The 21,326-nt window shown below is 52.5% G+C and overlaps 1 protein-coding gene across 7 annotated transcripts in view; it reads right to left on the minus strand.

Moving 5' to 3' along the window:
• The window catches only part of BIN3 (bridging integrator 3), a 53,342-nt gene extending 42,927 nt beyond the window's left edge, over positions 1-10,415 (minus strand). For 3 of the 7 annotated variants that reach the window (XM_021073390.2, XM_084997596.1, XM_021073388.2), the window contains exon 1: positions 9,266-9,631. In XM_021073390.2, the coding sequence (XP_020929049.1) occupies positions 9,266-9,372 (107 nt within the window). In that variant the 5' untranslated portion in view covers positions 9,373-9,631. Of the gene's footprint in view, positions 1-5,902; positions 5,981-9,265; positions 9,632-9,814 lie in introns of those variants that run through there. The other 4 variants (XM_003483383.5, XM_084997600.1, XM_084997595.1 and 1 more) reach the window with 3 other exon arrangements.
• Positions 10,416-21,326: the final 10,911 nt, after the last annotated feature.

Here is a 21,326-nt window from a genome sequence, read left to right on the forward strand (position 1 = left end):
TTTTTTTTTTTGTCTTTTTAGGGCTACACCTGAGGCATATGGAGGTTTCCAGGCCAGGGGTTGAATTGGAGCTACAGTTGTTGGCCCACGCCACAGCCACAGCAACACGGGATCCTAGCTGCGTCTGCAACCTACACCACAGCTCGAAGCAATGTGGGATCCTTAACCCATGGAGGGAGGACAGGGATCGAACTTGCATCTTCATGGATGCTAGTCTGTTAACCACTGAGCCACGACGGGAACTCCCCTCACCTCTTATTGTAAACAGCTCTTTGAAGGAAACCACCCTCTGCAGGAAGCCCCCTTTCTTGCTATGTTAGCAAAATTACACTGTAACTAATCTTTAAACCAGGCACCCCCATGGCTCAAGTACACCTTTCAAATCGTTTCGTCATAGGATACTTTGCCTAAGTTGTCACTTCTATCTGTAGGTCAAAGAAGCAGAAATGAATAAGTAATTAACAGGTACCGTGATCTCTTCCCTAGCTTCTTCCCTTTCAGCAAGCAATCTCCCGAACAAACCGTATGACCAAACCATGTGAACAAGACAATCTAGAGGAAGATCACAGAGTCAACAAGGCTGCCCAAGGAGGGGGATGGCAATGACTCGGACCCCCGATCTCAAGGATTAGCTGATATTACTTCCCGTTTCCCTTTAAAAGCTTTGGTGGCCAAGAAGAATCTTTGGACACGCTTTTTGCAAGACGCTGAGTCTACCAACTCCCCAGATTGCCAGCATTCTGACTAAAGGCACCTTTCCTTTCCACCATTTGTGAGTACTGACTTTGTAAGCAGCCAGCAGAGACTAGATTCAATAACACTGTTACAAACAGCTAAAATAAGAGTTTTACACTGTGCCCCAAATGATGCTGAACATAATCTCCCAGCGCCCTGTCTTCTAGGCATTACCATGCTCTTCGCTGAGAAGGAAGAAGCTTGGGGAGAGCGTGGCCTGACCACAAGTCACAGCAGTGAGTGGTAAGGCCGCCCCAGGCAGGGAAGCCCCACGGTAGGAAGAAGCTGAAATGGTCCAGAATAGCTGCAGGCCTGCAGGACGGAGGGCTTCCTCTGTCACGTCATGTATGTTGTGTGTGCTAACTTTCTGTACTCCCCAATCTGCTTGCACCCACATGGCCTAGCAAAGTCAAACACCTTCCTGTGGGATCCAGTCAGCTTGGGAATGGTCCTCCGCTTTCCTAAAGTCCCTATTTAAGCACAGCGAACACTCAAAAGATGCAGGTTTCGGTTCTAGTTCTTCCAGGTCCTCCCTGAGGGAATCAAGTAAGCAAGCTGTCAAAGGGAGATAAATCAGGCCTCAACTGCAAACTTCAAAGGGTAGATGTGAGGATGAAATCCAATAATGGGTGGGAACGTAATTTGCAAATAGTTATACAAATGTAAGCCAGAGGGAAAAGAGACTCCGCTGAGAAAATGTTTGCACTGTCCTTTCTTTATATTCCATCCATTTAACGATTACTGCTTAGGTGCCCACTACGTGCAAGACTGTATGTGTACACACAGATGAAGTCTGTGGGTCCTGCTCTCTTGGCTTTTATGTGGGAGGGAGGTGCACGTTTGTGGTGTGTGGACAGTGTGGAAGTGCTACAGGAGAAGCACCACGGAGTTTGAGAATAAAGGAGCTTGGGCAGGGGGTGGGCAGGGAAGAGAACAGAGACAGCCCTGCCCAGGGAGTCTGAAAGTCATGTCCTATTTTTTTTTTTTTTTTTTTGGCTGCACCCAGGGATCAAATCTGAGCCACAGCTGCAACCTATACCACAGCTGCAGCAATGCTGGATCTTTAACCCACTGCACTAGGCCAGGGAATCAAACCTGTGCCACTGCAGAGACAACTCAGGACCCTTAATCTGCTGTGCCATAGCAGGAACTCCTGGAAACTACTTCTTTATGTTAACAAGAGGACACTGAGAGGCTCTTGGCTTCAGGAAGTGGCCTGTAGATTTTGCACTTTTCTTTTTTCTTTTCTTTCTTTCTCTCTTTTTTTTTTTTTTTTTTTTTGTCTTTTTAGGGCTGAACCCGCAGCACATGGAGGTTCCCAGGCTAGGGGTAGAATCAGAGCTGCAGCTGCCAGCCTACGCCATAGCCACACTAGATCTGAGCTGTGTCTGTGACCTACACCCTAGCTCACGGCAATGCCGGATCTTTAACCCACTGAGCAAGGCCAGGGATCAAACTTGCATCCTCATGGATACTAGTCAGATTCATTCCTGAGCCACGACAGGAACTCCCATGCACAGTTTTATCTTCAAACTTTTCCTGAGCGAAGGCAAGTCAGTAAAGAGGAACAGAGTCCTGTTCACACATTCAGTAAACGTTTACTGATTTCTGGGAACAGTGCTAGGGATAGAATGGTGACCAAGAGACAATTTCTGTTTTCAACAGCTCACACGCTGGTGGGCTGACTGCAAAGTAAGTCAACAATTCCAGTACAGATGCTAATCAGGGTCAGAGGAAGGGTGCCCCCACTCTGCTGGGCAGGGTGTGGAGGGCCATTCAGGGAAGACTCTCAGGGGAGGTGAAGCCTGCCCTGACTCTTTAAGGATGAGTGGATGCTGGCCTGGTGGACAGGAGGTGGAGTGGAGTGGGGGTAAAGGGCATCTCAGTCAGAGGGGACAGCACGTACATACAAAGGAGCAGGGTCAAGCAGGAGAAACTTGGACACGGGAATGATCAGGGGACAGCCAGATCCAGAAAGCCTCTATAAACTATGGCCCAGAGTTAGGCCTTTATCTTGAAAATGATGGGGTGGGTATTCAAGGTGAGAATGGGAAAAAAGGAAAAAAGAAAAATAGGATGCTCCCTGAGGAATATCAATAATTAAGGGGCAGACAGAGGTAGAAGAGCCCAGAAGGGTCAGGGGGGAAAAAAAAAACCCTATCCGCAGTTTCCATTCTTTTCACAACAGACTTGGGTGACAAAGCGTCAGTTGGGATTATCCAATTCCATGTTATGGTTGGAGAAAACAAGACAGAGAAAGGCTCAGTGCCCGACCAGACCACACTGTGAATGAGGGAACTATAACCTGAACTCAGCACTCCAACTCCTACCAAATTTATCTGCTCTGACTTTAATTTCCTTTCTATGAGTCAAACCCCCAAATCTCTAGGTACAGGATGACTTTTCCCAGTAGTGTTCCTTTTTCCTTGTCATTGAAGCCTAAGATCAGCATCAAGGAGCATGGTTCCAAGGCAGACTTCACTCCTAGAGATAGCTAAGCAAGATTAAGTTCACTGTCTGTAATTCAACTTAATACTCCCTCCATGCCATAATAAAAACGCGCACGTGCGCGCGTGCACACACATGCTTGTGCACACACACACACACACAGGAAGGAGGTGGGGAAAGCAGAAGCACTTGGCTTGGGGCCAAGAGATAGATCATCAAATGTCTTCTCCCAAGCAGGATCCACCACTGGGCCTTCTTGCTAAAGGGCAGATAGGTAGATGGGTGGATGAGTAGATGGTGCAGGAAGGAAACAGGGGCCCACTAAACAAACAGGGAGTGGGCGGGCTGCATGCACAGAGGAAGCAGAGAACAATGACCTCTCACTCTTCATGCAAAGTCCACAGTGTGCAAAGGGCACCAATACTGGACAATTTCTCACTGTGACATTTTGAAAGCCCAGCCTAGCCCAGAACAATGGTTACCCTCTGGGGACCATGGGCTGCGTGCCCCTAGGCCTTATTCAGTGATAGCTGGCAGATCCCATGGGCTTAGTGAACTTGACCTGGGGCATCAGCCTCCCAAGACGGCTGTACTATACGTCACTCTGGTCTCTTCCCCCACTGAGCATTCCGATCTTGGATGAATGGATGGATTCATTCTGGGAGCAGGAAAACCACTCCAGGAGTGAATCAGAAGGACCCAGCCCAGGTCCCCTTGCCAGCCATTGAGCCAGGAACTGAGTGTGATTGTGCACCCAGGCGCTGGTGCTGTTCCCCTCTCAGGGAGAGGGGGTCATGGTCCACGCAAGAGATGACGTAGAAGCCATCAAGAGAGGAAGAAGAAAGAATCTCAGCCTTGAGGAACAAAGCCACCCTTTTGGTTGTGACCCTCGGTCCAAGAAGGTGCCAAGATGTGTGTGTACTGGTAAATGAATTCTACTGGATAAAAATCTCAGCTTTGGCTGAACAGTACTTGTCAATTTCAATTCTCTCCAGCCTGACACACTTCAGGAAATAGGCTACTAGTCTTTCCGAAAAAAGCTTTCTGCAAGGCAGGTGGAAACAATGAGCCACAGATAACCCAGAGAATCCTTTACCTTTAGTGGTCTCTGCTCTCCTCTTCTCCCAGTTTGTGAAGAAAAGGTTAATTCATGTTAAGAGTTGCTAATGCCAATCTAAGCAATATAAAGCACCTGTCCTTTCTGCTGTTCTCCTTAAGAAATTAGGCAAGAGAACTCTGAGATTCAAGATGCATCAGACAAGAAGGCATCTACATCACAAGGTCAGGGGATCCAGGCTGTCCCTTTAAGGAGGTAATTCCTCTAGAAAAAGGAAATTGAAGGACTGCCACTTTGCCCATAGCTAACTAGGTTATAACAAGATGGGAAAGTTAGCTTTTTAAGGCTCCAGCCCCCTATTGGCATCCTGGAGCAAAGGAGGAGGGAGGAAGAGCAGCTCCTGCTGGGGCTTGTTAGGGGATTGCTCGAGGCTGCCCTCCATGTGCTGGTGCTGTCTGTCTGTCAATCTTCCTCTAAGAAGCATGGGGAAGCGGGGGAGACAGAATGGCTTACATTTTACATTAGAGAGCTGTCCTTGACACTGACTGACATTAGCTGCTTGTGGCCAGAGCTTAGTCTCCACTGATGGCCAAAGGTGAGTCTGCAGGAACCTTCCTGAATGATATTCTACTATCTTCGCTCATTCCCAGTTCTTGTGCACTTACTTTTCGTAGAGAAACAGGCTAGACTTCGCGGAGAGTGGCAAACTTTTCCTATGCTAATGGGACCTGAATTCCAAAAGGGTTGATTCATCTGATACCTCTTCAGAGGTCAATGCATTTATACACGCACATTGTAGGTGGATCCTCTGAGGTTTGGGATTGTGGATATGCAGGCCCTTGGGCCTGAAGGTAAAATCCTTTGGGCAAATTGAGTTTTACTAAAGAAATAAACCATTAAACATTATGAAGTGTTGATTTTACAAGCCAAGTATCACATATCACATTGTTCCAAAGCAACATACCTGCCAGCTCTGGAGTTGTGCCTCTACTACTCTTTAGACTCCCTGGCTTCTTTACTCCTGGCCTAATAGTTCCCATAACGTTTAAGCTTACTTACGTTTATTTGAGAGAAAGCAGAGTGGGTAATGGCTTTAGAAACAATTAAAATTAATCCCATCCCATACTGGGACTCCGGGTGTATAACTCTGGCTCCTTCCAAAAGAAAAGCAAGTTTTGCCTCTGGAAGTCTTAGTGAGGCAAAAACTACTCATCTGAAAGCTAGTGGGTTTTGATTCGTGAACTGGGCCCAGAGAGAGGGCCATGACTCTGGGGTTGATGGGAGCGGTGGAGAGACGTCCACGGTGGGGAAAGAAGTGGATATTTCGGTGAGTAGGGCACAGGGAAGAAGTCCCTCATTTCACGTTGGTGAGAGAACACGGATGGGACCGGCTCCTTGAAACAGGAGTCGGGTAGCAGACTCGGGATCTCAGGCTAAGGGGTCCCCGCCCCACCTCCTGGTGAGTCCTGCCGAGAGATGGAGCTTCTGAAAGCACTGGAGGAAAGTCCTAGAACGACCCTAGAGCAGGGGCCAGTCGGGCAATGCTCTGGGACGGAGGGTCCGCGGGCAGCGCGGGCCAAGGAACTCAACTCAGACGGACTCAGGGCAAAGCGCATTGCGGGCCGGGGGCTCCGGCGAACCCGCCGCCTGGGCCTCACTCACCAGCTCATGGTCCCGAACCTGGCCCTGCAGCCGGGGTCCTCAGCCGCAACTCTGTCCTGGGGGATCACTTCCGGATTTAACCAGTTTCCAGGAAGTGACGTGAGCCCCGCCCCTTCTGCCCGGAAGAGGCTCTCGGGAGGGGCGGGGCCCGGCGCGTTAACCCTTCTGCTGCCGCGTACTTCCGCGGAGTTGCCCTAGCCCGCGACCCTCACGCGTAGGTTTAGGGGATCCCGAAAGGCTCAGCCAGTGGCGAGGGCAGGAGGACCCCGGGAGCCATTTCTGCCTTAAACGCGGACTTGTACAATTCTCTTCCGCTGACCACACGTGTCGCCTAGCCGGGTATTGCCTTAGTTTTTCAGTCTGTAAAGAGATTTCTCAGCCAGGGACAGTAACAGTAATTATCGGGGGGGGGGGGGGGGTAAGGAGCGATGGAGGAGGGGGTGTGAGGGAGACCCACATTCTCATTATTATCTTTTGTATCGTTTACATTTTGTACCCGGTGCATGGTTACCTGATACAAACAAAAAAACAAATGGATCTTTTCGCTCCTCCAAGATGGCACAGGGCTCTGAAAAGAAATGGAATAGGTGCTTTCCAGGTTGGAATGTTTGGTGGATTTACTCAGCAGAAGACAAAGAGTAAGGGTTGCTCCTAGTCTTCCAGCCTTGCCTCCGCGCTCCCCACTACAGAACTTTGATGTGAAGGGTCTCATTCTTTCTACTCAATCTTTTAACATTCATTGAGCTTCTACCATGTGTCAGCACTATGCTAACTTCAAGGATACAACCATGAGAAAGCATGGAAACCTGCCCTTATGCCCTCTCAGAGTTACTTACCTGGAGGGAGAAGTAAACAGGCAATTAGGTAATAAAGTATGATGGGAAAGACTAGGACACCGTGGCAGCCTGTAAGGGGGCCACCTAAAAGGCACAGGGGGTTTTAGTGAGGGCTTTTAGGAGGAGTCAATATGCAAGCCACATCCTGAAGGCAAATCAGGCTTGTGCCAGGTGAGTCTGAGGGGAAGGCCGGGGAGGGTCCAGGCAGAGGGTACCTATCGCGGCTGAGAAGAGGACTGAGTTCCAGGCAAGTAGCTCACTTGCCTTGGGTCTTCCAAAGTCCCTCCTAAGCTGGTCTGGACCACGTTAGCCTCTTCACCCCCCTAAACCTCCCTGCCTTAGAGAGTGGCAGGCAGTGAGGCTGGGTGGGTAACTGCTGGGTCCCCAAAGGCCTTCTCTCTCGGAATTCTCCCCCTTCAAAGGGGCTCTAGTGTTTTAGGGGCCGCTTGGCGAGTAGCTAAGCCAATGAATTAGAACACAAGACCTGGATGCTTTGTTCTGCCCACCCAGGGCAGGGTGGAGGGGCTTGGCTTGTGGGAAAGGGGGACTCAGAAGATGGTCCACAGGAGGTAGTCTTTCATTTATATTTTCTGTTCCCATTCCTGGGGGCCTAGAGTGTGACTCAATAGAGATTTTCCATTGGAGGATGGGCCCCCAAGCTCATCACACAGATCAGCTTCATCACCATGTCATCCCTCAGGAAACAGACCAAAGTGAGCAGTAAAGCAGCCTTGAAGAGTAAAGAGGAGACAGAGAAGTCACCCAAGAGTGGGCAGGGGAGGGACAGTCCTTGCTGCTTTGCACAGGGTATGGTGGATGGACGGAGGATGCTGTGTGTTTATGAGCCTCCTGGAATTTCAGCACCTGTGGATGGCTCCCCCACCTGCTTCCTCTTTTCCCCATCCTCTCTCTCCTTGTTATTGCCCCAGAGTGCTAGAGAATGTCCACATATTAGCCTAGGCAACCGCCATATCCCAGGGGAGTTCTGTTTCAGGAAACCACATCCTGCTGGCCAAGAATGATGAGTTCTGGACTAGGAATTTGGGGAGTGGCGTTGTCTCTGCAGCAGCTCAGGTTGCTGAGGAGGCATGGATTCAATCTCCAGCCTGGTGCAGTGGGTTAAGGATCTTGCGTTGCTGCAGCTGTAGCATATGCTATGGCTGTGGCTTGGATTCAGTTCCTGCCCCGGAAACTTCCATGTGCTTTGAGTGCAGCCCAAAAAAAAAAAAAAAAAAAAAAAATCTGGAGGAGTCCTGGGCTCTTGTTCTTTGATCCTACAGTTGACCTCAGACACGTCACATCTCTCTGGGCCTTGGTCTCTTCATCTAGAGGATGGATCACATCACCAAGTACCAAAGTTGCCAGTATTTTGAGATTCCAAGTTAACTACTGACTCCAGAAGCCCTCAGGAAACAGGAGAGTGGGGAAGGCAAGTGAGATGGGGTCTGAACAGAGAGGCAAGACCAGAGAGGTGAGCAGGTGGGAGGAAGCATTGCTACCTTGGGATGAAGCCAAACGTATACTTTGGGGAGATGGGAGAGGGATGGAGTGGGAGTTTGGGATTAGCAGATACACAGAGTGGATAAACTTGGTGTTCCCATCGTGCTGCAGTGGTTAACGAATCTGACTAGTAACCATGAGGTTGCGGGTTCAATCCCTGGCCTCGCTCAGTGGGTTAAGGATCTGGCGTTGCTGTGAGCTGTGGTGTAGGTTGCAGATGCGGCTCGGATCCTGCGTTGCTGTGGCTCTGGCGTAGGCTGGCAGCTACAGCTCTGATTAGACCCCTAGCCTGGGAACCTCCACATGCCACGGGTGCGGCCATAGAAAAGGCAAAAAGACAAAAAACAAAAACAAAACAAACAAAAAAAATAGGCTCCTACTATATAGCACAGGAAACTCTATTCAGTGTTCTGTGATAAACCATGATGGAAAAGAATTTTTTTTTTTTTGGATGCTTTATTTATTTATTTATTTATTTTTTGTCTTTTCTAGGGCCGCTTCTGGTGCATATGGCGGTTCACCAGGTTAGGGGTCTAATGGGAGCTGTAGCCGCTGGTCTACACCACAGCCACAGCAACTCAGGATCCAAGCTGTGTCTTCGACCTACACCACGGCTCACGGCAACACCATGATCTTCAACCCGCTGAGTGAGGCCAGGGATCGAACCCACAACCTCATGGTTCCTAGTCGGATTCGTTAACCACTGTGCCACGACGGGAACTCCGGAAAAGAATTTTTAAAAAAGAATTTCTAAGTAAAACTGAATCATTTTGCTGTATAGCTGAAATTAACACAATTGTCAATCACCTATATTTCAATAAATAAATAATAGAAAGTAAAAGGGGAAAACATGTACCTTCTGGAAGGGAAGGATTCCACCTGAGGCCCTACTGGGGCTCTGCTTCTCATCTTCAACCCCAAACCTTCCACGTAGACAGCAGGACCTTGGAGGAGACTGGCAAGCAGACTGGCCTCCCAGGAGTCTGTCAGGGGAGCACCTGCTCCGAGCTGGGCCCCATTTCCTTACCTGTGGCTCACTGGCTCAGCTTGGCGTGCGATGGGCTGAGGGTGGAGGCTGGGCTGGGGCAGGCAGCCTGCTCTCCTCTGGACCCACAAGCTTCCCTCCGTGAGCATGGTGTGCCATGTGGCATTGATCCCGGGGGGAGCTGAACTCAAAGAAGCACAAACACCAACCACTGTTGTGGAAAGTTCAGCTGCAGGGTCTCCAGACCCGGGGTTGGGAGCTGTGTCTCTCTCTTCTGTGACCAATGCACCATTCAGGCCGACCCTGACCTTCTGGGGGTGGAGTGGGAGAGAATATGAGCAAATTCGGTTTCTGAGTGGAGGAGCTTTGGGTGCTCCTGGTTTCAAGCCCGGTAACTACTGCTCCCTCCCCAGAAGTCTGAGCTAGAAGTTAAAACTTCCCTGTTCAGGTGGCAGGGATCTGCTTTAGTGGCCAAAGCTATTTACTAGAGGGCAAACAGCTGAAGAACCAGCTCTGCCATCAGACCACAGACTTCTCTCTGGAGCTTTTCATGCAGAAGTTGGTAATCAGGTGCTTCCCATTGACTCTCACCTCTGAGGTTTTCATACGTGCCCTCTCTCAAATTCCCCACACAGAGGTCTAGGGCTGATCTAACTCCTCTCCATGCCAGCCTCTAGGCAGCTAAGAGTAAGGATTCTAGAATGGATCTGAGCCGTTAGGGGCTTCATGAGAACAAGGCTGAGACTGAGGGAACCAAGTATGAAGGAGCCAAATTGATGGGCTGAGCTCCCTTGTAGCCCTGAAGGTCTTTGTATCTCAGGGAGGCTCCTGCTGCAGAAATTAAGCAGCAGGTTTCTACATAGTTTCACTCCCTGCTTCTTCCTATTCTGCACCTGTGCAGCAAGATGCCTCAGAACAACAGAATTCTCTGGGCGGTCATAGGCCAAGGACATGGGAGAGGAGTGAGGGTGGGAGAAGATGGAGGGTCTCAGAGTGAGACTTTCCAGTGGTGGGGAGCCCACATGGATGGTCAAAGGTCAGGGTGAAGTGGCAAACTAGAAGCTGGGATGGCAAGCAGAGGTCAGGGCCAGGAAGAGCTGTCTGGATCCTGGCTCTGCCTCCGAGTGGCTTGAGGGAGTCTCTTCTCTCCTCAGGGCCTCATCTTCCTTGACAGTAAGAGTCTGATTAGATCTCAGACTGCTTGTTGCTGGCTGCCTGGAGTGCTCTGTTGAGGATTCTGGGAAATCTTCTATTGATGGGGAAAGTCTGTGATTGATTAGCAATGTCTGCCATGGATGAATAAAGGGAATGGGATCGTATACATTCCTCTTTATTATTTTGTTATTTTTATGCATTAATGGAGCACTCATGATGTGCCAAGCACTATTCTAAGCAGTTCACATTTAATCTTTACAACAACGCTACAGGGTAGGTAGGTATTATTATTATTAATAATATTATTAGCATGAAGGACAGTCAGTAAGTAGCAAAATGGAGATTCCAACATGGGCAACCCCCCCCACCAACCCTTAAGCCTTTTTGCCACTATGGAATACCAGCTCTTGTTGATGATTCCTGACAATCTATGATTCTGTTGAGAAAAAAATGGGGTCAGAAGATAGAAGGATCCAGGAGATGCACAAACACTGAATGGCCAGGTTGGGGTAGAGGGCGGGTGAGCACATGATCAGGCGCCTAACAAGAGATCTGACCCTGGGCCTCAGCCTGGGAGCTTTTATATACTTCCTCCAGTTTGGCACACTCAGGACCAGCAGGTGGCAGCACCTGGCAGGGTGAGAGGAAAGGGCAGCTCCTGACTTGGCATGGGAGTCCTTCAGGGATCAAACAACCCAGATAGCGAGGAAAGCACGAACGAATGAGAGTGTGGAGGAAGGCTAGCCAAGGGCCCCGAGGAGGAGGAGGGACCCAGTCTCAGACCCATAGGGAGCTGCCATGGCCAAAGATTTAGTTCCACCCGCAGAGCGAGCCTCTCAGCTTGCATTTCATGGTGCCTGCTGTGGGCTTTTTTTTCCTCCACTCTGGGAGAATGACTAACTTTAAGGACTAAAAAAAAAGTGTTTTGATTACACTGCCTTTTTACCAACTGGGAGCATTAGTCACCGAGGATTGCTGCAGATAACGGGGAAGGCAAGCAGCATCCCCCTCCTCCCCCTCCTGCTCCCTGATTAGCTCACAGAAGCCAGGGAGGAGACGCTAGTGAGAGAAGGAGAGTGCACAGGAGGGAAAACAGTCCCCCCCACGGCATTGCCCCAGGCATCAGTCCAAGGGATGCTCAGCCACACCTGGGCGCCCCCTGATCGCTTGCCCCACAGTAGGAGGCGCCCATTGGAAAGAGAACCAGCTGGAGGAGCACCAGGCCCACTGCTCCCAGGGGCTGAGTTGGCTTTGGGTGGCCTGTTCCTCCAGGTGGGTCCAGAGTCCACCAAGAGGAAGTCCCCGAGGATGTGGCTCCCAAGGTGGGGTTTGGTGGCTGAAAAGGATGAGGAAGAGCACCGTGGAGCCATGACGGCTGTGATGTGGGGCTGGTACCCAGCCCATAGTGGGGCCAGGAACTGCCTTGGCCTGGGGGCCTCAGAGCTCAGACTGGGGTTGAGAAATCCCTGTAGGTGGGGATGGTACCCAGTTTCCATGCCCCATGCTTCAGCACTCTCCCTTCCTCTCCCTCCCCAAGGGGGTGGTATCTAGGCCTTTGGCCTCACCTTTCTACTCTAAGTGGCCTTTTCTGCCCCTGCAGTGGTGCTGCTGGGGCAGGAGAGCTAAGGTGCTCTCCTGGTCTGGCCTGTTGGCCAGGGTGCCAGAGATGGGAGCTCGGTGTCTGCTCGGGGAAGGCAGTGAAACCGGGAGGGATGGCCCTGGGCTGCAACAGGGACAGGCCAGCCCTGTGAGTCCTGTTCTCTCAGCCCAGCCCTGCAGCCCATTCCCCTGACAGTGTCACTCCACCCTGGGAAGAAGTCACTTCTCTGAGTGGCCTTCGACTAGTAGCCACTCACGGAGGTCTGTGGGAAGGATTCTAAGAATTAGGACAAATTAGCCTTGGACTGACTCTAACAGTAAAGAAAAAGAAACAGTTTTATTTATACATCTCTCAAGATCAAAGTACTTCATCTTGATTTTGCTCTTGCAGATTCTCTTTTAAAAATAAAACATCCACAGTGTCTGGTGTTCACTGATCTCAAAAAGCATATATGGCATCACCTTAGAACAAATGGGGTTAAAAGAAGGAGAAGGCCTGGGAAAAGTCACCCTCAACCCCCAAGGCCATCACTGCAAAGGGGGCTGTCCGGGCACCAGGGTCACTATGTGGTTTGTCCCTCCAGCCCCAGCCTGTCTCATCAGGCTTTGCTTTCCTGAGCATGTTACGACTGGCCTCTGGATGCTCCGAGGCCCCATTGTCTGCCCTCTGACGTTCCCCACAGTAATAACTATCATTGTCAAGTCTTATTGGCACTGGGCTAAGCATTTGGCCCAGTTATTAGATTGTTATTAGATAACGATTTTTTAAAAAAAGATTTTACTCTTAAAAAAAACTTTTCAGGGCTGCACCCACGGCATGTGGAGGTTCCCAGGCTAGGGGTCGAATAAGAGCTGCAACTGCCAGCCTACGCCACAGCCACAGCAATGCCAGATCCCAGCTGTGTCTGTAACCCACACCACAGCTCATGGCAACGCCGGATCCTTAACCCACTGAGCAAGGCCAGGGATCAAACCTGTATCCTCACTATGTTTGGTTTTTAACCTGCTGAGCCACAAGGAGAACTCCCAGATAATGTTTTCCACAGTGACTTGGTGAGGCAGCTCCTCTTTTGACCGCCTTTTTATAGATGAGGAAACTGAGGCTGAACCAATTGCCTAAGATCATAGGGTGGGCCAAGTGAGAAGGTCAGGTGTTCGTTGTTTATTTTTAAAATATTTTGGCCCTGCCCTCGGCATGTGGAAGTTCCCAGGCCAGGGGTAGAACCTACTCCATAGCAGTGAACCAAGCCATGCAGTGATAACATCAGATCATTAACTCGCTGAGCCATCAGGGAACTCTGAACAACAGGTGTTTAAACCCAAGCTGTGTAAACTCCCTCGGAGTAGAAAAGAAAGTAGCAAAAGAGGAGGGAGCTGGCATTTTGGGGAGACTCACTCTCGCGTGTCATCTCCTTTGCTGCCTCCCTAAAGGAGGACAATGGGGCTTGGAGGGCGTGGCCACAGGAAAACCTGTGCTGAAGGTCAAGTGGAAGTCCTAGCTGCAAAGCTCATTCTCCAGTCCCGGTGCCTGCAGAGGTCAGCTTGCAGCCGGGGGAGGGGTACCTCTGGGGGCAGTGTGAGGGAACAGGCTTTCAGATTATGGGTGATAGAGTGGCCTCTGAACTTTGTCCCCTGGCTGGGGTCGCCGCCCATTCCCAGCTGAAGCCCAGGGCATCCCAGGTGGGCACAGCCCCCAGGGGAGCATGGCTTTCCTGGGGAATCCTTGCGGGGTCCCACGCGTGGCAAGGAGCAGATCTCCAGGGTGGGAGGTTTGCCCTAGCCTGACCTCACTCCAGCCCTGGCTGCCCAGCGTCCGCCCCCTGCTGCGTGGCCGAGACAGCCCCCAGACACCGGCAGGGCAGGTGGCAATTATCCCTGGGCACTGATTACACCGCAGGACCGGCCAGAGCCCCAAATAGCCGGGCAGCTCAGCCCTGCACAGGGAGTGGGGGAGGAGAAGGGTCCTCCGGGAAGAAGGGGGCAGGACTGGGGGGAGGTGCGGGGGGGGGGTGGTGGTGGATGTGTTTGGAAGGACTGTGGGGTTGGGGGAGGAGTTCACCTCTGGGCTTCCAGCCTTGGGGCGGGAGAGGGCCCTCAAAGAAAGCAATGAGGTCCCCACTGCCACAGGAAGCCTGTCCCCTCACACTGCCCCCATAGGTAGCCCTCCCCATGCCCCAGAGCCATCAGATGGGGCGGCCGCCATCCCTCCAGCCTTCCTGAGGGCAAATCTGGTTGAGGTGAGAAGATGGCATCAGCATGAGCAGGGATGTAGAGGGTCTCACAGCTACATGGCAGGAACCAGGGTCCCCGGGAGGCCAGGCCAGCTGCCGTGCTCCAGCCCTGGCCCCCTGCACCTCTGCACTGATCAGGGAAAATCTCTCTAAAGAAGGCACACAGCGGAGGAAAGGGAGGATGAGCGAGTGGTGGGGAGGGAGTCGGTGGCACCAGTTCCCCAAACCCCGAAGGCCAGGCCAAGGTCTGTGTGCAGCACAGTCTCAGACCCTCCTTCAGCCTCAGCACCCCTGCACCTTCCCCAGCCCCATGGACTGCCCTCAGGGTGAGCTTCAACCTGACATAAAGATGGGCAGCTGCAGGCTGGAGCCCGGAGCTGGGGCTGGAGCCCTTGGGATGGGGCGCCCTGTGAGAGGCACCCCCCACATCTAACTGCTCTCCCTCTGCCCCAGCTGCTGCCTCTGGGCCTCTCTGAGGCGTCACAGATGGCTTGAGACCTGCAAGGCCAGCATCTCTCCAGAGCGAGTCCTGGGGTGCGGGGCAGGAAGAACTCGGTTTCTCAGGCATATCCTGGGCTGCACCCTAAGGCACTCGGGTGCAAGGAGCAGCAGTTTCCTCTGAGGGCCTCTCTGATCCGCCGCCCCTCACCCTGGATCTGGCATCTTTAGAGGCTTGCTTGGTGCAACAGCACAAGGGCCCAGAATGGCTGAACGGGAGGAGGTATTGGATGGAAACAAAATAGAGGAAGAGAAATACCCTGCCCAGCATGTACCCGATTCCCCGTCTTATGCAAGTGCACACTCCTCTGTGTTGGTCCTCCCCTCAGCCACTTTGAGAGGTTGCCACTATTGCAGCCTCTCTTCCTGGCAGGCAAGGGAGGGGGCCGAGATGCTGGTCCCTCCTCCACGCCCAGAAGCTACAGCTGAGGGAAAACCAGGGCAGAGTTCCTCCCAATATTTGCCACGTTGGGGCCAAGACTGGGCAGAAACCCGGTTTCCCAGAAGTCTCTGATTGTGTGTGGGTCTCCTGGACCCACTGTGCCCAGCATCTGTGCTCCTTCCCTCCAACCCCGGGGACCCAGCACCGATCTGGCAGCACCTGCTTGAAAGGCACCCGTGAGTCCTCCAGACTCAGGTCAGAGAAGGAGGCTGTCACTGGCTCCAAACCACCTCTCCCAGCAACTCTGCTAATCCAAATAAGATAGGGAAAAGGCAGTGGGAGGAAATGATAGTTTCATGGTTATTTTCAGAAAGGAAACAAAAAAAAAAAATGCAAACAGGAGCACACCCTGCATTTTGGTACAAAATCTAGGAGCCTTGGGGAAAAGAACCTACAGTTCTTCCTTCTCGTCTTCTCACCAGATGCTGGGGAGGGGCTGCCGGGGCTGGTGGGGACCTTGGGCTTCGGGGCAAGGGAGGTGAGGGGCTTGGGGAGGAGCCCACAAAGACCCTTCTGACAAAGGCAGGCCCGGGGAAGCTGAGGCATCTCTGTCTTGTGGGCAGACAGGGGCCCACCCTTTGGGGGTGGAGGAGTTGGAGGGATAGGGTGGAGGAGCGAGTGGAGAACTGGGAAATTCTGGAGCTGATGCTTGTAAAGTGCAGTGGTGTGTGTAGGATTGGTGGGCTGGGAGGGTGTGTTCTAGGAGCACAGCGCAGAAAGAGAGATCGAGAGGGGGAGGCAGAGCAGGAGCGACTGTGCTTGCGGGAGAATTGAGTGAGGCCGCTGCCTGCATGTGTGTGCGGGGCACACACGGAAGGGAGAGCCCCACCACCAGCTCCAGAAGGCTGCGTGAACAGAGGGTCTTCCTGTCCCCAGAGGGAAACTGGGCTTTGCTCCTTAACCGCAGGGTTTCCCTGGACGATGTGGGGGGTGTGCAGAGGGAAGTGGTGACTTGAACCTGGGGAGGTGGGGAGGGGGGTCTGGAGACCTGTTCTTGGGGATTTTATTGGATTTGTTGGGAGACGCCTGTAAAAAAGTCTGCAGAGACCCAAGGGTCAGGGGATGTGGGTGGGAGAGAGCTGATGAGAAAGAGCCGGTGCCCGGAGAATGGGGACCAAGTGAACTAAGGCACCCAAGCGGTTACAGAGGAGATGCTGTTCTCAGAGCAGGGCTGAGAAAGCACTGAGTGTGAGCAGACCCAAGAGGACCAGAAGAGGGCCTTGGAAAGTCGGTTGAGCCGGTGTCCTGCCTGGGGCAGGCGAGGTGTTATTATCCCCATTTTACAGATGTGTCACCTGAGCCCCAGAGAAGCCAGCTGCTGTGTGAAGCGCTCCATGAGTACTCAGAGAAGGCGCGGGGTGGGGGAGAGATGGGCAGGAAGGGAACTTGGGCCATCTGTTGGGGGGTTGGGTTTCATGGGCGATGGGGGGGGGTCTACAGCGCTGTCAGAGGAGGACCCACCAGGTATTGTTCTGGGGAAGAAGGCGGGGGCTGAATACCAGGAAAATCTGAGTCCGGGGAGACCCGTGGACCTTGGAGTCCACTTTCATGGAAGGGATGAGTCCTCCCTTCCAGCCTGCTAAACCAGACAGAGCCCTGGGACCTGGGAGGGCTGGGGAGGAGATGGAGCCCATGACTCAACTCATCCAACACAGGCTTGACCCAGGGGCAGTTGGGAAACTCAGCAGATGCTCCAGTGGGGTGAGGGATGGAATAAGTAGGTGATGTTGCGATAAGGGAGAAAGGGTGTGTCGGCAGGGAGGGGTGGCTGGTTCCGGGCACCCTGTTAGGGAAGAGGATGGGGAGGAGGCTTTGGGGTTAGGCACGAAGTTCTAGAACCTCCTGAGAGACCTTTCCTGGGACAAGGTCCTGGCAGGAGGGGCAGAGGCTCAGGTGTGGGTTTGGGGCCAAAATCTCCAATGGAGGACTCCCAGCAGGACGAGACCCTGAGGCAGAGCTGCCAAGCCCATCAGCAGGGCAGTGGTTCCTCCCAGGAGCCGGCCACCCTTCAGGGCCTTCCTGTCCCTGGGCGGGAGGTTGATCCAGCCATGCACCCCAGGCCACTGCTGAGAGCATCTGGATTGAATGGGAGCCCAAACCAGGGGACCTCACTCAATGTCTGTGTCCACACATTCTGCAGGGAAATCAGGGAGAAAAAAGGGTTAGAAAAGACATTCCCCAAACAATCACAGCCATGGAACATTCTCCCACCGCCATTCAGGCCAGAAGGAACTATAGTGAAGGGGCCTGGGGGCCACAGAGAGGCCAAAGCTTCTGAGCAGCAGGAAGCAGGATTGTTAAGCTTGGGCTCTGGGGAGTTCCCATCATGGCTCAGTACAAACCTGACTAGTATCCATGACGACTCGGGTTCCATCCCTGGCCTCGTTCAGTGGGTTAAAGATCCGGCGTTGCCATGAGCTGTGGTGTAGGTCACAGATGTATCTTGGATCTGGCGTTACTGTGGCTGTGGTGTAGGCCAGCAGCTGCAGATCTGATTCGACCTCTAGCCTGGGAACTTCCATATGCCCTGGGTGTGGCTCTAAAAATGCAAAAAATAAAAAAAAGCCTCCTTCCAGCATCTGGGATGGGATGGCTCTTTTTCATAATTTTACTTTGCAGGGGATCCGCTAAACAGCCTGGTGGAGAGTAGGGGTACTCCACTCTACAGATGGGAGAACAGAGGCTCAGCCAAGTTCTGAGATTGACTTCTGGTCAAACACAGAGAGGCAAGGCCGGGGTTGACACTACAGCTCTGGTCTTTTGGCTGAAAGGCCTGAGCTCTTCCACCAGCAGCAAAGGAGAAGCAGGTGGGCGGGGTGATGGGGGCTCAGAACTGTGGAAGCAGAGCTCACAGTGCCCAAAGGGACGAGGGCATGGTTGGCGGGCTTTGCTTCCAGCTTAGCATCCCAGGTCCTGGGCTGAGGACCAGGCAGAGAGGGCTGCATGGACCAAGCAGAATCCAAAGATGGAGCCCCCATTCCAACCCCTCCCCCAGCCCCAGAAAAGTCTGCCCTGTAGCAGGAAGAAGCAACCAGAATGTAACACAGGGACATGTCATTTGGGTTGGACAACCTCCACCAAGCCAGCTGGGCCTGCTCCAGAGATGCCAAGCTGCTCTGCTGTTTCCGGGGGCCTGTGGGCCACTGGGATTTTTCTCTTCCTCCTTGAGGCAAAAAGGACAGGGGAGTAAACAGCCCTATAGGCCATATACTCCTATACGGGAGTAAACAGCCCTATAGTAAACAGCCCTCTCACCTATAGGTGAGAATCCCAGGTAGACCTGGAGTCCAATGCGGCAATTCACGATAGACTTCAGCACAACACTTGGCAGGTAGGAAGTGCTCGGTATCTTTGTGGCTTCGTTATTATTACAAGAGCTGGAAGAGAACTCTCTAAGATGCCCCAGAAAGTTTCCTCCCACTCCCACCCCCACCCCCCACCTCCGCCTCCCCTGCCTCCCACTAGACTCTGATGAGGAGACTTGCTATCGGGAACCACCCTCCACGACCCCAGGCCCAGGGGATTGACATCGTCTGCTTCTTTCTGTCTTTCTTTCTTCCTTCCTTCCTTCCTTCCTTCCTTCCTTTCTTTTCTTTCTCTCTCTCTTTCTTTCTTTTTCTTTCTTCTTTCCTTCTTTCCTTTCCCTTCCTCCTTCCCTTCTTTCTTTCCTTCTTTCTTTCTTTCTTTCCTTCTTTCCTTTTCTTTCTTCTTTCTTTCTTTCTTTCTTTCTTTCTTTCTTTCTTTCTTTCTCTTTCTTTCTTTTTCTTTCTTTTTCTTTCTCCTATCTTGCCTGCCTGCCAGCCTGCCTTCTTGTCTGCCTGCCTGCCTGTCCGTCTTGTTAGGGCCGCACCCATGGCATATGGAAGTTCCCAGGCTAGGGGTCAAATGGCAGCTGCAGCTGCCGGTCTATACCATAGCCACAGCAATGTGGGATCCGAGCCACGACTGCGACGTACACCACAGCTCACGGCAACGCCGGATCCTTAACCCACTGAGCAAGGCCAGGGATCAAGCCTGCATCTTCCTGGATACTAGTCAGGCTCATTACCACCAAGCCACAATGGGAACTCCAAAACTGTCCGTCTCTGTGTCTGCCTCTCCCTTGGCAGAATGGAAGATCCTTGAGGGCAGGGACCATGTCCTGGGCGTGTTTGTATTGCCTGTTCCTCCCCTCCCCTCCCCAGGGCAGGCACTGGGCCTGGCTTAATACAGTTTTGCTAAATCGGTGGATAAATGAATGCGATGCAGAGAAGTTCTGGATGATGCCAAGTTGCCACGAAAGACAGAGACTGAGGGGGGCTTTTGGAAAGACATGAAGTGGAGCACCAAAAAAAGGCAGAGGGAAGACACATTTCTCCTCTGGAATGAAACCGCTTAGACTAGCATATAGAAAGGATGCTCCAAGACTAAGATTTGCAACACTGCGGGGAAACGGAGCTTGTGGCAGGGGAGACTGTAGATGAAATGATTTCAAGACCATCCCCTCTTGCATGGTCAAGGCTGGGACAGGGGTGAGAATATGACCATCTTGGAGGAAGCCGGCCTTCTGCCAGCTCTTCGCCAAGGCAGGAAACATGGCCAATCCAGCCACAGATGAAGGAGGGAGCTGGCTTTCAGGAGCAGTTTCTGAGACATAAGGCCAAGGGAGATTCCCATTCTGAGGCTGGGCAGCAGGAAGAGTCAGCCGTCTTATTAGGACCTTGGCACCAAGGCAAATGTCAACAGCAAGCGTAAGGGTTCGTTCTCAGGCTGTGGTTCTCGAAGGAGGCTGTTCTGTCTCTCCTTGGATGAGCTGGAGTTTAGGGACCATCGCGGGCCTCTGAGAAGACATGGAGGAAAGGTTAAGAAGCCTGCAGCCAGGGTGATGAGGAAGCCAAGCAGAGAAAGTGGGGTTTGAAGGCCGACAGGAGAGGCAGCCTGGGCAGAGGGAGAGGGCGCCTGTCCCACGGCCCCTCAGCCCAGGGCCAGGTCATGGCTGTCCCTGGAGATCGGGAGAGGCCCTCTCTGACCATCCGTCTTTGGAGTTTGTTTACTTTCTCTGTGATCTGGGCCCTCTGCCTTTCCAACTGCTTCCTCTGGCGGATCCCTTTCCTCGCTTGCTTCCAATCACTCAGCGCCACGTGATTCCTTGAAAAGTCCCAGAACACCACGGTCAGGATCTTGACACTCGCTGCCCCCTCTGCCTGGCGCTGTGGCCCAGAGGTCCAGGCGTGGCCAGCTCCATCACTTCTGGTGTCCGTGCACAAAGGACCCTTCCCCCTGAGGCTGCCCTGTGCCATCCAACGTGTTACTGTAACCTGCAAGCCACCACTCCCCATTCTTACTCTGCTGCATTTTTCCCCATGACACATAGCATAATGTGACAGCAGACGATTCTGCCTGTTTGTTTTTACCCGTGTCTGCCCTGGTGAAGAGGGTCTTGGAAAATGGAGGGATTTTTGCTGTCGCCGTTCACCACCGTATCCTTCAACACATATGTATGTACATAAAGCCATCAGCCCCCTTTCTAGGGGACCCTCCACTGAGAGTCTGGATCTGAAATCCTGGCTCTGCCTTTACTGGATGTGGGATTTTGGGCAAATCATGGGACTTCTGGAGGCCTCTATTTCCTGACCTGAAAAGGAGTACATTGGACTAAGTGGCCTCTCAAGGTCCCCTGTGACTCTACAAAATCTAGGGGAAGCTGCCCAAGGGGGCAGGATGCTGTAAGGACCCCGACATTCCCGATTCTCTCATAGAACACCACTGCCGTCAAAACCCTGGGTGGCGCTTCTGCTCCTGAACTAGGGTTGGGTGGAGGCAGTGCCACAAGCCCTGGGGCTGGAAGCTGAGAACTGGCCAGAAGGTTGAGGTCAGGGACTGGATGACTAAGAACAAGCCTCAGATCCGGGGTGAGGGATGATCAGGGAAGAGCTGGGGCTGCTGCGTTTTATTTAAATCTCTGATAAGGATCAGGAAGCAGGCAACAGCCCAATGACACATTAACTAACTTTGCAGATGATACTGGATCAGGAAGGTGTTACATCCACCCAACCAAGTGAGAGAGACAAAAGGAGCTGGGAAGGAGTCAGGAACCAGGCCAGGAAATGGCCACAATGAGCAGTAGCTGTGGCCAAGAGGGGACAGGACTCATGTCCTCTGGGTAGATCGGGGAAGGGGGCATTGGGGGGGTAGAGCA

Source organism: Sus scrofa, chromosome 14 (assembly GCF_054392235.1).
Source record: "Sus scrofa isolate SSC_HxYL_T2T_F1_AM1 chromosome 14, Sscrofa_HxYL_maternal_Yorkshire_Landrace_v2.0, whole genome shotgun sequence".
Classification (NCBI taxonomy): Eukaryota; Metazoa; Chordata; class Mammalia; order Artiodactyla; family Suidae; genus Sus; species Sus scrofa.